General features: G+C 50.5%; 1 protein-coding gene and 1 non-coding gene across 3 annotated transcripts; one reads left to right on the forward strand and one right to left on the reverse strand.

Annotated features, from left to right (window-relative positions):
* Nucleotides 1-2684: 2684 nt before the first annotated feature.
* LOC136150434 (small nucleolar RNA SNORA1) lies at nt 2685-2817 on the reverse strand. The gene has a single exon (XR_010659859.1). It is a non-coding gene; the product is annotated as a small nucleolar RNA SNORA1 (small nucleolar RNA).
* Nucleotides 2818-8982: 6165 nt separating this feature from the next.
* Nucleotides 8983-13255, forward strand: LOC136149188 (asialoglycoprotein receptor 1-like). Of its 2 annotated transcripts, XM_065909236.1 has the most exons (10): nt 8983-9114; nt 9336-9406; nt 9689-9772; nt 10811-10927; nt 11068-11163; nt 11249-11320; nt 11543-11629; nt 11717-11868; nt 11944-12050; nt 12190-13255. In XM_065909236.1, the coding sequence occupies exons 3-10, from the start codon at nt 9706-9708 to the stop codon at nt 12350-12352; spliced, it is 861 nt and encodes a 286-aa protein (XP_065765308.1). In that variant the 5' UTR covers nt 8983-9114; nt 9336-9406; nt 9689-9705; the 3' UTR covers nt 12353-13255. The 2 variants fall into 2 exon arrangements, with proteins under 2 accessions (XP_065765308.1, XP_065765311.1); XM_065909239.1 differs by lacking the exon at nt 9336-9406 and having other exon boundaries at nt 9096-9114.
* The last annotated feature ends 219 nt before the right edge of the window (nt 13256-13474 follow it).

A 13474-nucleotide genomic window follows, 5' to 3' on the forward strand; every position in this document is an offset into this window, starting at 1 on the left:
CAGAGCTGCTCTCTGGCAATGACCTTCACAGAAGTGTGCCCATAAGAAATGCTGCATAATTATTCATTGGATTTCTTTTTTCTTTTTTTCATTTGATTTCTCTATGTCTGCCCCCTCTCTGTAGGAGATATTTGAAGCAATTTTGCAGATAATAAGGGTGGGGAAATAGAATGTGATACCAAAGATAAAAATAGAAACAGATGTATTAGCTGTGAGGATGAATATGATTTCTGAACTTCCTGGTACACAAGGCAAAAAGGGAAATGGTCCATTACATATATGTATATGTATAATATGTATGTATGTGGGCTTCCCTCTTGGTGCAGACGGTAAAGACTGCCTGCAGTGCAGGGTCAGGGAAGATTCTTTGGAGAAGGTAATGGCAACCCACTCCAGTATTCTTGCCTGAAGAATCCCATGGACTGAGGAGACTGGCAGACTACAGTCTATGGGATCCCAAAGAGTCGGACGTGACTAAGCGACTAAGAATGTATGCATGCATATATGTATATGTATACATATAAAATATATTACGAAGGAGAAAATGTTCTTTTAGGGAGTTAGATGTTCCTGGCTTTTGGTCCTAACTGAAGCTTCTCAGGTGCTCTGTTGGATACTGGTTCCCAGCTTCGCGTCTGCCACTGTTCATATGCTTGACAGGCTCCTCTTACTCCAGCCTCAACTACAGCATAAATGAGCCATTGCTGGCACTGCTGGGGGATCCCACCTACCCATTTCTCTCTCATTCAGGGACCCCAGAAAGGAAGGCTGAGGTGGGGTGGTTAAGTCCTGAACTGTGCAAAAGGGCAGTTTTTTTGTAGCCCTCCCTGACAAAGTTAAGAGTTGGATGGAAAAGACTAACCTTCAGGGGCAGTGTTCAGGTGATGGGGGTGGGGAGGTGGTTATGGGAGGGGGTTGGGAGGGTGGGGGGGCTGCCCTAGCTTGACTGGATCCAAGGCTAGAGGCAGATATCCCCAGAGGTGTGACCCTTAAACCAAAGGCCCTCTCTGGACTGCCCCAAGGTTTTCTGAGCAGCACTGTATCCAGCAGAGGCCAGTCCTGGAGGCCAGGCCCATTCATCTACCTTTCAAGAACCCTCCTTGATGATTCTGAGGTCTTGCTTGGATGGAGAAGCACTGCTTTCCCCCATAACCCTTCTTTTAGCATGGTTCTGCGTAGGAGCAAATGGTTTGAGACTGTGCTCACATTCTCCACCATTGGGCTCGAAGGGAGAAAGCTGTGAGCCGAGGAAGGTGTGTGCAGGTAATGCGTCTGTATCTAAGGGGTTAAGGAGAATTCACCAAGAAGGGGTAAAATTCCCTGCTTCTGCATGCGTCGTGTTCTAGATTACAGAACTGATACATGTACCTTATAAAACTGCAAATAAATATAGAAATACATATGGTTAAAAAAAGTTCCTTCCCCATCTCATTCCACATCCCCTTAGAGAGAAGCATATTAGCAGTTTGGGATGAATTCTTCCAAATCTATAAAGAGCTCTTTACAGTCGGCTCCCACACAGTTGTCGCTCAGTTGTGTCCGACTGCGACCCCATGGACTGCAGCACACCAGGTCTCCCTGTCCCTCACCATCTCCCGAAGTTTGCACAAGTTCATGTCCATCGTGTTAGTGATGCTGTCCAGCCATCTCATCTGACGCCCTCTTCTCCTGCCCTCAATCTTTCCCAGCATTAGGGACTTTTCCAATGAGTTAAAAAACTGACTCCTTCCCCCCTCACCACTTTTATTTATTTTTAAATTTATTATTTTTTAAAACCCTGTGTCCTCTCCACCCCTGTCTGCTTCCTTCAACAAATACTTATTTTGAATCTCCCCTGGTGCCAGGCAGTGTTGAAATGCTGGGGACACAGTATCCCTGCCTTCAGGGAACCTGGGTCTCCTCAGTGAAGACAGACAGTGGAAAGTCAGGGTGTTCAGGGGATTTAAGGTAATGATGATTCTGTTGAAGAAAGGAAGTGACTGCTGGGGGTGTGTCCTTGCTGGTTGACGCAGGGTGGTCAGGAATGTCTCTTCTTGGAGCAGCCTTTGAGTTGAGAGCGGACAAAGTCTGGGGTAGGGGAGTGTGCCAGGTAGAGGAAGTGAAGTAGGAAAAAGTTTGTAGTGTTGAGCAGGAGGAGGTCAGGGAGCGGAGCAGAGTTGGGGGAGAGAGAGAAGTAGAAAGGAGGTCAGAGGAGTCGGCCAGCCTGAGGCCTTCAGGTGGGTTTTGGGGTTTTTTTTTTTTAAGTGTAAAGAGTTTTTTTTCTTTCTTTTGAATTGTGTATAACATAGGCAAAATTTATCTAAGTCAATAAAATTTTAATGAATTTCACATTCCTTAAAATTCCACTGATTCTTTCCACTGCCAATCACCTTGGTTCCTCCACAGTCATAATCTTCAAAATAAGATAGCTCTTTCGAAAAGAAGTTTTGCTCAATCCACAGCTGTTATGTAAGTCAGCCCATAATTCTTTTAGTTGAGCCTCTTTGAGCACCAGTGGAATATGGACACACTTAAAAATTCCCCGCCTGTAATCTTTGGGATCCAATTTCCTCAAGTAATTTACTTTAAGACTCTAGAAAGTTAAATGTAGCGAGTAGGTTGCTATTTATTCCTTCATCTTTCCTAATATTGAAAACCCTTGTTATATCCAACTTTTACTCATGAGACTAGCAAAAAAAAAAAAAAAAAGTTACAGGTCTCACTGTCACCACTGCAATAAGATTACAGTGACAGAAGCAAAACCTGTGTTCTCAGTATAGCCACATTAACATCACGTGGATGTTATAAACGCTGTGAAAAGTCCCCTTGGATGGGAGTGGCCAGGTTGCCCAGGGTCCTGGTGCAGAAGATACGATAGGGGGCAGTAGAGAGCCAGGGAGGAGGTGGTCATGAGTTTTCAGATGAGAGATATGGTGTCACTCACTGGCCAAGGAGCTCCACTTCTCTGGGTCTCAGTTTCCCTAGCTGTTAAATGGGAACAATAACCACCTGGTTGGATTCTTGCGAGGAATAAAGGGAAAAAACACATAAAACCTATGGCACACTGCCTGGCGGATATTAGAATGTGGTAAGGATGGTTGCTCTTGGCTTCTTGATCTATTCTCTGTTACTGAGTAAAATTGAAAGTTAAATAAAACTTGGAAGCATTTGGAGTTTTAAAATTTTCACCCTCTAAATCAAAGTAGGAAGGAGGAGTCCCAGAGAGAGTCCTGGGTCACAGGATCCTGGATGTCCCAGCACAAAACACTGGAGCCAGGGCCAGGACCACCTGTGGGAGTGGGGGGGGGGGGCAGGGGGGCTCTCACTCTGTCCCAGGGAGGGGATGCTGTAGCCCTTGGGTGGGCTTATCGGGTCACCTTTTAAACCCCTGGCACTGAGCCCTTCCAGCCCGAGTGCATCTCCCAAGCCTCTCCTGTCTTCCCTCCACCCAAGGCCAAGTCAGCCTCGGCCAGATCTGGGGAACCACAGGTCACCGTCTTTGGAAGGTCGGCACTGAGCCTCCTCTGTGCCCCTCTGGCTGATTGTCATCACCTCTTCTACTGGGATGCTGGGTATGTGACTCTGCAGTCTGCAGGGTGATGAGAGGCAGCTGCAGTTCCAAACTTCTGTGTTTGGGGTCCACTCCAAACGCCAGGTTGAAAGCACTCAGAGAGGTGTGGGCAAGGGCTGAGGGGTCAGGACCCAGATCTCCTTCTCCACAGAAGGGGAGGGGGCTGTCTTAACTCAGAAAACACCCCAGGACCCCAGCTCTGTCCCAGGGAAGTTGCTCACATCCTCTGGGATTTGGGGAAAGACACCCCCTGCTCTGCTGACCAGCCTTCCCCTCTCCCCTCTTGCAGAGGCTCTGAGATAATGCAACTCTTGGCTGTCCTGCTAATAACAATGATAAAAATAGTGTGCACAGAGCACTTGGTATGTGCCACTGTGCTAAGGGCTTTCCACTCATGAGCTTATTTAACCTTGACCTGACTCTCAGGTGGGCATTAAAGCACTTTCCAGATAAAATGAACTCAGATCCGTCTGACAGTGGCCTCCAGGTTCTTTCTGCTGTGCTAGTTTTCCATCCCCTTTACATCCTTCCTGGGGACCTCTGGCCATCAGTATCCTTCCTTCCCAGTGTCCACACACCCCCTCTCCCCACCAACCCTTTCTTTGTCCTCCAGCTGCCCAGGACTCTGCCTCCAGCTGCCAGAAAAGCACTTTCCTCTTCCTGACTCACCCTGGTAGGAGGCCTAGCCCCCTTTCTCCTTGACCATCTTTAATATGGCACTTGGGTTCCCCAGATCTGGCCCTGAAGGTCACCCCCACTTCCTGAGGCTTTTTCTTCTGCTTCTCCCCACAAGTGGAAACTCTATCCTGGGATGCTTTCTTCACACTATGCCCTCATCACAGGGCAGCACCCAGGACTCTGGCTTTATCATCACCAGAAATCTCTGGTCTCCAGAGGTCCACTTAGTCCTCTGCAAACTTTTGTTCTGGTTACCTTCCCTCTCTGGCCTCAAGTCTCACACTTTCTCAATGGGACCAGATCAGCGGCCTCTTGGCTGAGCTCTTTGTCTCTCGGGGAGGGCACCTCTGACCCGTCGGCCACCCCAAAGCCAGGCCATTGCTCAGCTTACAGCTCTGACCTCACCACTGCCCTGCCTGCAGCTCCTCATGGGCTCCTGTGCATGCGTGTGTACGTGCTAACTCACTTGAGTCATGTCTGACTCTTTGTGACCCCAGGGACTGTAGCCTGCCAGGTTCCTCCTCCCATGGGATTTCCCAGGCACGAATACTAGAGTGGGTTGACATGTCATGGGCCGCTGTAGTCTTTAACTTTGTTGTTCAGGTGCCAACATCAGTAAAATGCTTTCAAGTGAGTGTCCACCAGTGTATATTCACTCATCTAATAATTCTGGCCATCCTGTGGGAGTCAGCCTTCAAGATGACCCCTGAGTATTCTCACCCCCTGGCATTCACACTCTTGGCGTGGTTGCCTTCTGCACTGAGGAACCATTAGGACATTGTGGAGATGATGGAGCATTACTTCTGAGGTTGGATCATAGAAGAAATTGCAGCCTCCACCTTGTGCTCTCAGATCATTTGCTCTGGGGGGAGCCAGCTGCCATGTTGTGAGGGTGCTCAAGCAGTCCTGTGGAGGGGCCGCCTGCCAACAGTCAGCACTCACCTGCCAGTCCTGTGGGTCCCCTTGGAAGCTGGTCCTGCAGTCTCGGTCAAGTCTTCAAACAAACGAAGCATTGAATGACATCTGACTGCAACCTCATAAGAGACTCTGAGCTAGAACCAACTGACTAAGCTGCACCTAGATTCCTGACCCCCAGAAACTGAGATGATAAATATTCCTTGTTTTAAATTGCTTTTTTTTTTGAGGGATCATTTTATAGCAATAGATCACTAATACACATATACCACTATACAAGTCAATTATGTACATTATAATGCATCTCCCCAAGTAGACCTCCAAAGAAAAGAGATAAAAATATATATAAAGGTTCTTTTTTTCTTTTTTTGGCAGGACCATACAACTTTTGAGACCTTAGTCCTCCAACCAGGGATTGAATCCAGGCCCTCAGCAGTGAGAGCATGGAGCCCTAACCCTTGGGCCGGCAGGAAATTCCCTAAATGTTCTTGCCACTCGCTTAATGGATGATCTTGTGACCCCCTTGGGGCGCATGTCCTCCCAGTCAGGAGACCTCTGTGCTCCTGAATGACATTCAAGCTACCCTCCCCTGAGATTCAAGGCTCTCCTCAGGGCGGCCCAAGCCACCCCTCTGGCTGATTATCCCACTGAACAGAAACTTGATTATTACAACTGATAAAATTCTTCCTGTTCTTTCAGACCAGCTTCACAGACCTCCTCTAGGGAGCCTTTCTCGACCACCCTGGAGGTGGGATTCCTAGGTTTGGAGCCCAGGCTCTCTGAATTGCTCTCTGCATCCTGAGGGGAAGAGTACTCAGAGGGAACAGGTTCGCTCTGCATAATGAGGTGGAGTTCTAAAAGTGGCTCGACAATCCTGCTGTCCTCCCCAGCACCTATGAGCCTGCTGCCGACGCTCTCTCAATCATTCCGTTGTAGGTAGTGAAACTTACAGATAGCCATACACATCGTACAGGGGACTGACCTGTAATTCAGCATCCAGGGTATTGTGTCCTTCATCTGACTTTCTTCAAAGTGTTTTATTACCTCTGATTTCCCCCCGCTTTTTTTTTTCAACTAAAAAAATTTTTTTAATTCAAAAGATCTTTTTTCGGCTGCACCTCACAGGATCTTAGTTCCCTGACCAGGGATTGAACCTGCACCCCCTGCATTGGAAGCGTGGAGTCTTAACCACTGGACCACCAGGGAAGTCCCTTAGACTCCCATTCTTAAGTTTTTGTGTATGTTGTGTACACGGCTGACCTTAGGACAGGAAGATTCTCCAGGTGGGCCTAATCTAATCCCATGAGCACAGGGGGAATCAGAGAGATCTGGAGTTCCAGGAGCATACCAGGCACTGTTGCTAACTTTGCAGACGGGGGTGAGGGTGGGGGGGGTGTCATGTGATGAGGAAGGCAGGTGGCCTCGAGGAACAGAGGGTGGCCCCCGACCACCAGTCAGCAAGGAGATGGGGACCTCAGTTCTATAGCTGCGAGGAAGTGGATTCTGTCAACAACTGGAACGTGTTTGAGAGTAGATTCTTCTTCTCCTTTGCATCCAGAAATGAATATGGTCCTGCCAGCACCTCTATCTCAGCTTCATGAGACCCTGAGCTGGGAACTCAGCTGGGGTTCCTCTTGGACTTCTGCCCTACAGAGCTGTGAACTAATAAATGGGTGTCGTTTCAAGCCACTACGTTTGGGATGCGATAGAAAATGAACACATGAGACTCTGTCTCTGAAGACCTTGCAAAGTATATATTTTCGCTCTCTGTTTTTTGACTGTGCTACACAGCTTGCGGGATCTTAGTTCCCCAATCAGGGATCAAACCCTTGCCGCTGCAATGAGAGCACAGAGTCCTAACCACTGGACCACCAGAGAATTCCCAAGGTATATATTCTTAAAGGGATAGATGTAAAGAGTTCTCAAGGTGCATGTGTCTACCACCATGTGTCATGGTTTTGTTTTTAGCTACTTCTTGGTTTCTCAGGGTTATCTCTGGTCTCACAGAGAGAGCTGGCTTGTAAGTCAGCCACCGGGTGTATCATGTTGTTTATCTGGCTTTCCTCATGGTGTTTCATCACCTCTGACTCTCACCCTAAAGTTGTTGATTTTGGGGTGTTTTTCATTACTGGTTCACGGACTGCTCACTAAGCAATGGTTTTGAGAACACGGTTATAGCGTAGAACCAGCTTATTAGAACATCTTATTCCAGTATAATATGCAAATAGAAGAATGCACAGATCTTCAGTGTATGGGTTTCGGCAGTTTTACAAACTTGCAGCCTTGCAGCCGGCGTCCAGATCAAGCAGTGGGACATTTCCATCACCCAGAAACTCCTTCCAATCCTCACTCCTGTAAGGGTGACCGGTATTCTGACCGAAACAGCATAGGTTTGTTTGCCTGAATAAAGCAGATTGTCACTAATAATACCAGAGCAAGCGAAATCAACAGCCCAGTAGTCACCAAAATTACTGGCCACAGTCCCAGTACATGCAAACAATGTGAGGCTTTTCAAGACACAAACGAGGGTGCAACCAGGGCTTCTTATTTTATGCAAGGGACGTGTTCCTGAATATCTCACATAATATAAACTCTTCTAACTCGGATCTAGTTTTCTCACTGAAGTAATCATAACATAGGATTCCCATGATGTTATATTTGGGGTCTAAAGCAAGACTTACTAATGTCATCAACATCGCCCAATTTCTTTAAAAAATTTTAATTAATTGATTCTTTTATTTTTGGCTATGCTGGGTCTTAGTTGCTGTGTGGGCTTTTGTCTAGTTGCACCGAGTGGGGGCTACACTCTAATGGGGCCTGGGCTTCCCATTCCAGTGGCTTCTCTTGTGGAGCACAGGCTCTGGGGCTTGTGGGCTCTAGAGCACAGGCTCCGTAGTTGCAGTGCCTGGGCTTAGTTGGCATGTGGGATGTTCCTGGACAAGGGATCAAACCCGTGACTCCTGCATTGGTAGGAGGATTCTTTACCACTGAACCACCAGGGAAGCCCAGTTTCTAATTTAGCATAATTCCAATCCATACACTCCCAGGATTTAGCCCTCCATGAATTCTCCATGGGGCTGTGAGGGATCACTTTTAGTATCTCTGGGACCTCAGGGCCCAGCTGTGGTGACGGGATGGGACCCTGGTTCTGGGAGCAGCACACAGGTCCCGGGAGTCCGGCTGTTCACATTCCAGGTTTGCCTCTGCTGTTTTGACTCTGGGTAAGCTCTTACCATTCAGGGCCTCAGTTTCCTCATTTCCGAATCAAATAGGGGTGTGCTTTGGGGCTAATGAGAGGAGGTAATGAGGGAAAGGGCTTCCCAGGTGGCTCACTGGATAAAGAATCCACCTGCAATGCAGGAGACGCAGGTTCAATCCCTGTGTTGAGAAGCTCCCCTGGAGCGGGGACTTGACAACTCACTCCAGTATTCTGGCCTGGAGAATCCCATGGACAGAGGAGCCTAGCGGGATACGGTTCATAGGGTCGCAAGGAGTCTGACATGACTGAAGTGACATATGCAACAAGGGAGAAGCACACAGGAGTCACTGGAGGTTTGCTGGCACCAATCCAGCTGAGTGGGGAAAAGCCTGCCTTCCTGCCACCCCCACCCCCTGCCCCCCAGGCAGCTTGGAGGACTTTACTCCCCAGGAGAGCCATTCAGCCCCAGGCTGGGGTGTCTGGTAACTGAGCCCCAGGAAGCTGGGCCCAGGCTCAGATGCCAGGGTCATAGGCCTGGATTGGGCAAGAGCAGAGCTCTGGCCCTCTGATCCTGGTCAGAGATATTTGGAGAGTTCAACAGTTCTGGGAAATTCAGAGACAGGAAGTGAAAGGGGAGTGGGGCAGAGGGGAACCAACCAGCTGCACCCCAGCCCCTCCTGGTCTGGACCTCTCCCAAACAGTTCCTTGAGTGGGGTGGCTGCATGCAAGGATGGGGAACAGAACAAGGAGACTCGATCCCTGGGAAGGAAAGGTGAGGCAACCCATCCCTGCTCCCACCCCCACACCCACCCTGAGTTCCAAATCCATTTCTACCTCTGTTTACGTCCAAAGTCCCGGGCACTGGAGATGCCAGGTTTGGTGTGTTTGGACACACAGTCACACAGACAGGCAGACACACAGGGCTCAGGGCCTTTGAATGGACCCTGCCCCCTCCCCTCCCACCACCCAGAGCTGTCTGTGCTAATTCTCCAGGCTTCAGCCTGTTTCTTAGCCTGGGATCTGCGCAGCATTGAGGGACCCACAAATCAACCTTGAGACCTTTGGCAAGTAAAAGGGGAAGAAAGGGGGTTGGGGGGAAGAAAGGAGGTGGAGGAACTAACTGTGGAGTGGGGTGGGGGAGGGGATGAATGGACTCCACATCCGGAGGGGTGGAGACAGAGTGGAAAAACTTCAGAAGATAGATTTTGGATGTCAGGCCTGGAGGGAACAGGAGCAAGAAGAAAGATCTCCACGCAGTCACTGATCACCTGGAAAGAGACCGAACCCCACACCCCAGCTCTTCAGCCTCTGCCTCAGCCCTAACCCCAGCCTTGACCTGGTCTCAGGCCCAGCCGGCCCTACCATGACAAAGGAGTATCAAGATCTTCAGCATCTGGACAACGAGGAGAATGACCATCAGCACAGAAAAAGTGAGGGGACACCTCCGCCCATTTCTGAAAGGCGAGCATTAGATGGCTGCCGCCCCCTCCCCTGACCCTGCCTCTCCCTGGGTCTGCCCGGCTCACAAGGTTGGTAGTGTCTGAGCCGCCCCTCTTAGGGGAGGTGCAGGGTGTCGGATTGGAGACCCTTTCTTGGTGGCAGTTGTCCCCAGGCTCCTTCATGACCCTCCTGCCCTTCGCCTTGTCACCGACTTCTCAGGACCCTGGGGAGGGGGTTGCCCAGGGGATGTGGGAGTTAACTGCAAGAAGTTAGACCCTCTTCTTCGTTCCTCTTCCAACACCGGTGAGCCTTGGCCAAATGTATGTGTGTGAGTGTGAGTATGTATGAGTGCACAGGGGTCAGGGATCCTTTGGGTCAAGGAGAAAATTTCTGTGGCAGGCCTCAGGGAGCTCTGACTGGAGGAGGATGAGTCAAGCCCTCTTTCTTTCTCCTGCGAGTAGAGCTGTTTCTGTTGGGGCTGAGCCAGGATGGAGGACTTGGCAGAAGGAGTGGGCAGTGTCCTGCGGTGGGGGAACGGACTGCCAGCAAAAACGGAGGGGAAGCCGCCGCATTTCAGCTCACTGAAACAGGGCTCCCGGGTGGGCACTACTTGGTCGACCTGAAGTCTGGTTACTCTGCCTCCCTGCGCCCAGACAAAGAGGAGTGGGATCCACGGGGAGAGCAAGAAACCCGTTTCTCTTGCCCCACCAGCAAGACCCCCTCGCCCCCTCTCCTCCAGCTTGCAAACTCCCTTCTCCAGGCTCTGCGTTCGGATGCGGCAGTGACTCGATCCGGCCACTAGGTGCCAGCAAAGGCCTAGAGCCTGGGTAGGGCTCCGGCAGAAAGATTCGCACCCCTTCCCACCTCTCGATGCATCCAGCTCCTCCCGGTCACCTACCGCCCAGATTTCTTCATCCATAAAGTTCCTCCTAGTCTCTTACAGGAGGCTCAGGCTGCCCTCCTCCTAGGACCCCAGAGCTGCCCCAGGTTCCCCTCTGTCCCTGAGCGCCTGACCTCCTCTCTTGCAGGGCCGCCTCCTCCTCATTCATTCAGTCGGCGTCTCTGCACCGGACCCAGCCTCCTCCTGGTCTCCATGGGCCTTAGCCTCCTGCTGCTAGTGGTTCTCTGTGTGATCGGATCCCAGAGTGGGTTCCCCAGGGGGTAGGGGGTGTTTGGGAAGGGAGCAAGGTGATGGTGGTGGGGGGGCGGGGGCCGGAAGAGCTGGCTGCTGTGATGTGGGAAGCAGCCCCCTCATTTTGTCCTGTCCGCACCCTCTTCTGCCCAGACTCCAAGCTGCAGGAGGAGCTCCGGGCCCTGAGAGAGACCTTCAGCAACCTCACAGTGAGCACAGAGGCCAAGGTCAAGGCCCTGAGCGTTCAGGGTGAGGAGGGCTGGGCCTGGGGCTGGGGGGCTGGGGGGCTGGGAAAAGTAGGGGCATTGAGACACTGAGCAAGTCTCTCCCTTAGGAGGAAATGTGGGCAGAAAGATGAAGTCCCTGGAGTCCCAGCTGGAGAGACAGCAGCAGGAACTGAATACAGGTCAGCGGAGGCGGGGGCGGGGGGATGTGAGTGCGCATGCGCTTTCGGGATATTGAAATATCTCAGACCAAACCAAAGAGCATTGTGGCTGAAGTATCTGCGATCTATCTTCACGCCCCAGCAGGCAGATGACAGAACCTTCCCCAGCCCCCAGTGTTCATCGTGACTCCCTTGCCTTCCCCTACCCTCATCCCCCTCCCTCTCTGCCCTCTGTCTCCCCAGATCACTCCAGCTTGCTGCTCCACGTGAAGCAGTTTGTGTCTGACCTGCGAAGCCTGAGCTGTCAGATGTCTGTCCTCCAGGGCAATGGTGAGGGGGTGGGGGTTGCTCAGTCCTGCTTGCCTGCCCAACCCACTTCCTCATAGCCCCTCACACCCGCTCTGCCTCCCGCCCCAGGCTCCGAAAAGGCCTGCTGCCCAGTGAACTGGATGGATTATGAAGGCAGCTGCTACTGGTTCTCTCGCTCCGGGAAGCCCTGGCCGGAGGCTGAGAAGTACTGCCAGTTAGAGAACGCCCACCTAGTGGTGGTGGGCTCCTGGGAGGAGCAGGTGAGGTTCTGGGAGGGCCCGGCTGGGAGGTTGGCAGGTCTAAGGAGAGGTCACCAGCCCCTCCTCTCTCCCCAGAAATTTATCCAGCACCACATGGGCCCTGTAAATACCTGGATAGGCCTCACGGATGAAAATGGGCCCTGGAAATGGGTGGACGGGACGGACTACGAGACAGGCTTCAAGTGAGTGTGTGTGTCCCTGAGGCTCTGCCCCTCCATCTACGGCCCATCATCCCAGCCTGGCAGGTCCCAGGGGCTGGGGGGTCCATGGCTGGGCTCAGGGTCTCAGGCGCTGGGGTCCGCATCTCTTTGGTCTCTTTAGGAACTGGGCGCCAGAGCAGCCAGACGACTGGTACGGGCACGGGCTCGGAGGGGGTGAGGACTGTGCCCACTTCACGGAGGATGGCCGCTGGAATGATGACGTCTGCCCGAGGCCCTACCGCTGGGTCTGTGAGGCCCCACGGGACAGAGGCGATGACAGCTAAGAGCCTCCTCTCCCCTAATTTATTTACTCAATGCCTTTACCTGACGTAGGGGTCCTGGTTTGGGGCCCTTCCATCTGGGGGCTTCTGGATTTTCATATAAGATTTTAGAGGAAAGGGGGAAGGATGGTGTCTGAGGAATGTAGAATGATGTTTAGAGGGGCAAGGAGATTGAAACCCATGCTGCTTTCTATGGTTTGCAGGTTATTATTGTCAACTGGATTTTTTTAGAGTAAAAAGAAGAGAAATACACAAAACATTGAGTTGTCTGCTTGCTGGGGGTTAGGAATCGGGAGTGGGCTGGTCAGCACTAGGAAGTCTTGGGCAGGCAATGGGTCATCCTGAGAACTGTCTGTACTTTGGGCCAAGAGGCCTGGATTTGTTGTTTACAGGTATACAAGTTAGGGCAAGCTAGTCTGCTTTCTGTGTTTCAGCTGTAAAATAGCATTATTAATGGTTTGTTACTGAACTCAGGTTTGGTTGCTCATCTCTCAAGAATACAGTACTGAGAGATGAGTAAAAGGAACTATGGCTTTATTGTGGAAGTTGGCAATCTAGGGAAGAAGATGACTCATATCCCAAAAAATCAACTCCTCCTTGCCAAGCAAGGGGCAAGAGGTTTTAAAGGGGAGTTTCATGGGTACATAGGTGGGGCAGGAGTTCTGTGCATAACAACAGAGTTAGCTCTGACAATCATCTTGAAACTGGTCATGCAGTGGTCTTCTGGTCAGCGTCCTCTTTTTCATGTATTTAAAACTTTATTTTGTATTGGGGTATAGCCGATTAACACTCAACATTAACACTCAACATAACATAAACTCAACATTCAAAAAATGAAGATCATGGCACCCAGTCTCATCACTTCATAGCAAATAGATGGGGAAACAGTGGAAACAGAGAGACTTTCTTTTCTTGGGCCCCAAAATCACTACAGATGGTGACTGCAGCAATGAAATTAAAAGATGCTTGCAAATAAATAAATAAATAAAATAAAAAATAAAAGATGCTTGCTCCTTGGAAGAAAAGCTATGACAAACATAGACAGCATATTAAAAAGCAGAGACATTACTTTGCTGACAAAGGTCCGTCTAGTGAAAGCTATGGTTTTTCTAGTAGTCTTGTATG

Source organism: Muntiacus reevesi, chromosome 18, assembly GCF_963930625.1.
Source record: "Muntiacus reevesi chromosome 18, mMunRee1.1, whole genome shotgun sequence".
NCBI lineage: Eukaryota > Metazoa > Chordata > Mammalia > Artiodactyla > Cervidae > Muntiacus > Muntiacus reevesi.

What these genes read in the sequence shown, in the direction of transcription:
- LOC136149188 (XM_065909236.1), top strand. Translation starts at nt 9,706, where the DNA reads ATGACAAAGGAGTATCAAGATCTTCAGCATCTGGACAACGAGGAGAAT. An exon ending in CTGTGTGATCGGATCCCAGA is followed by an intron (nt 10,928 to 11,067) that starts GTGGGTTCCCCA and finishes TCTTCTGCCCAG; the next exon opens with ACTCCAAGCTGCAGGAGGAG. An exon ending in TGGGCTCCTGGGAGGAGCAG is followed by an intron (nt 11,869 to 11,943) that starts GTGAGGTTCTGG and finishes CTCTCTCCCCAG; the next exon opens with AAATTTATCCAGCACCACAT.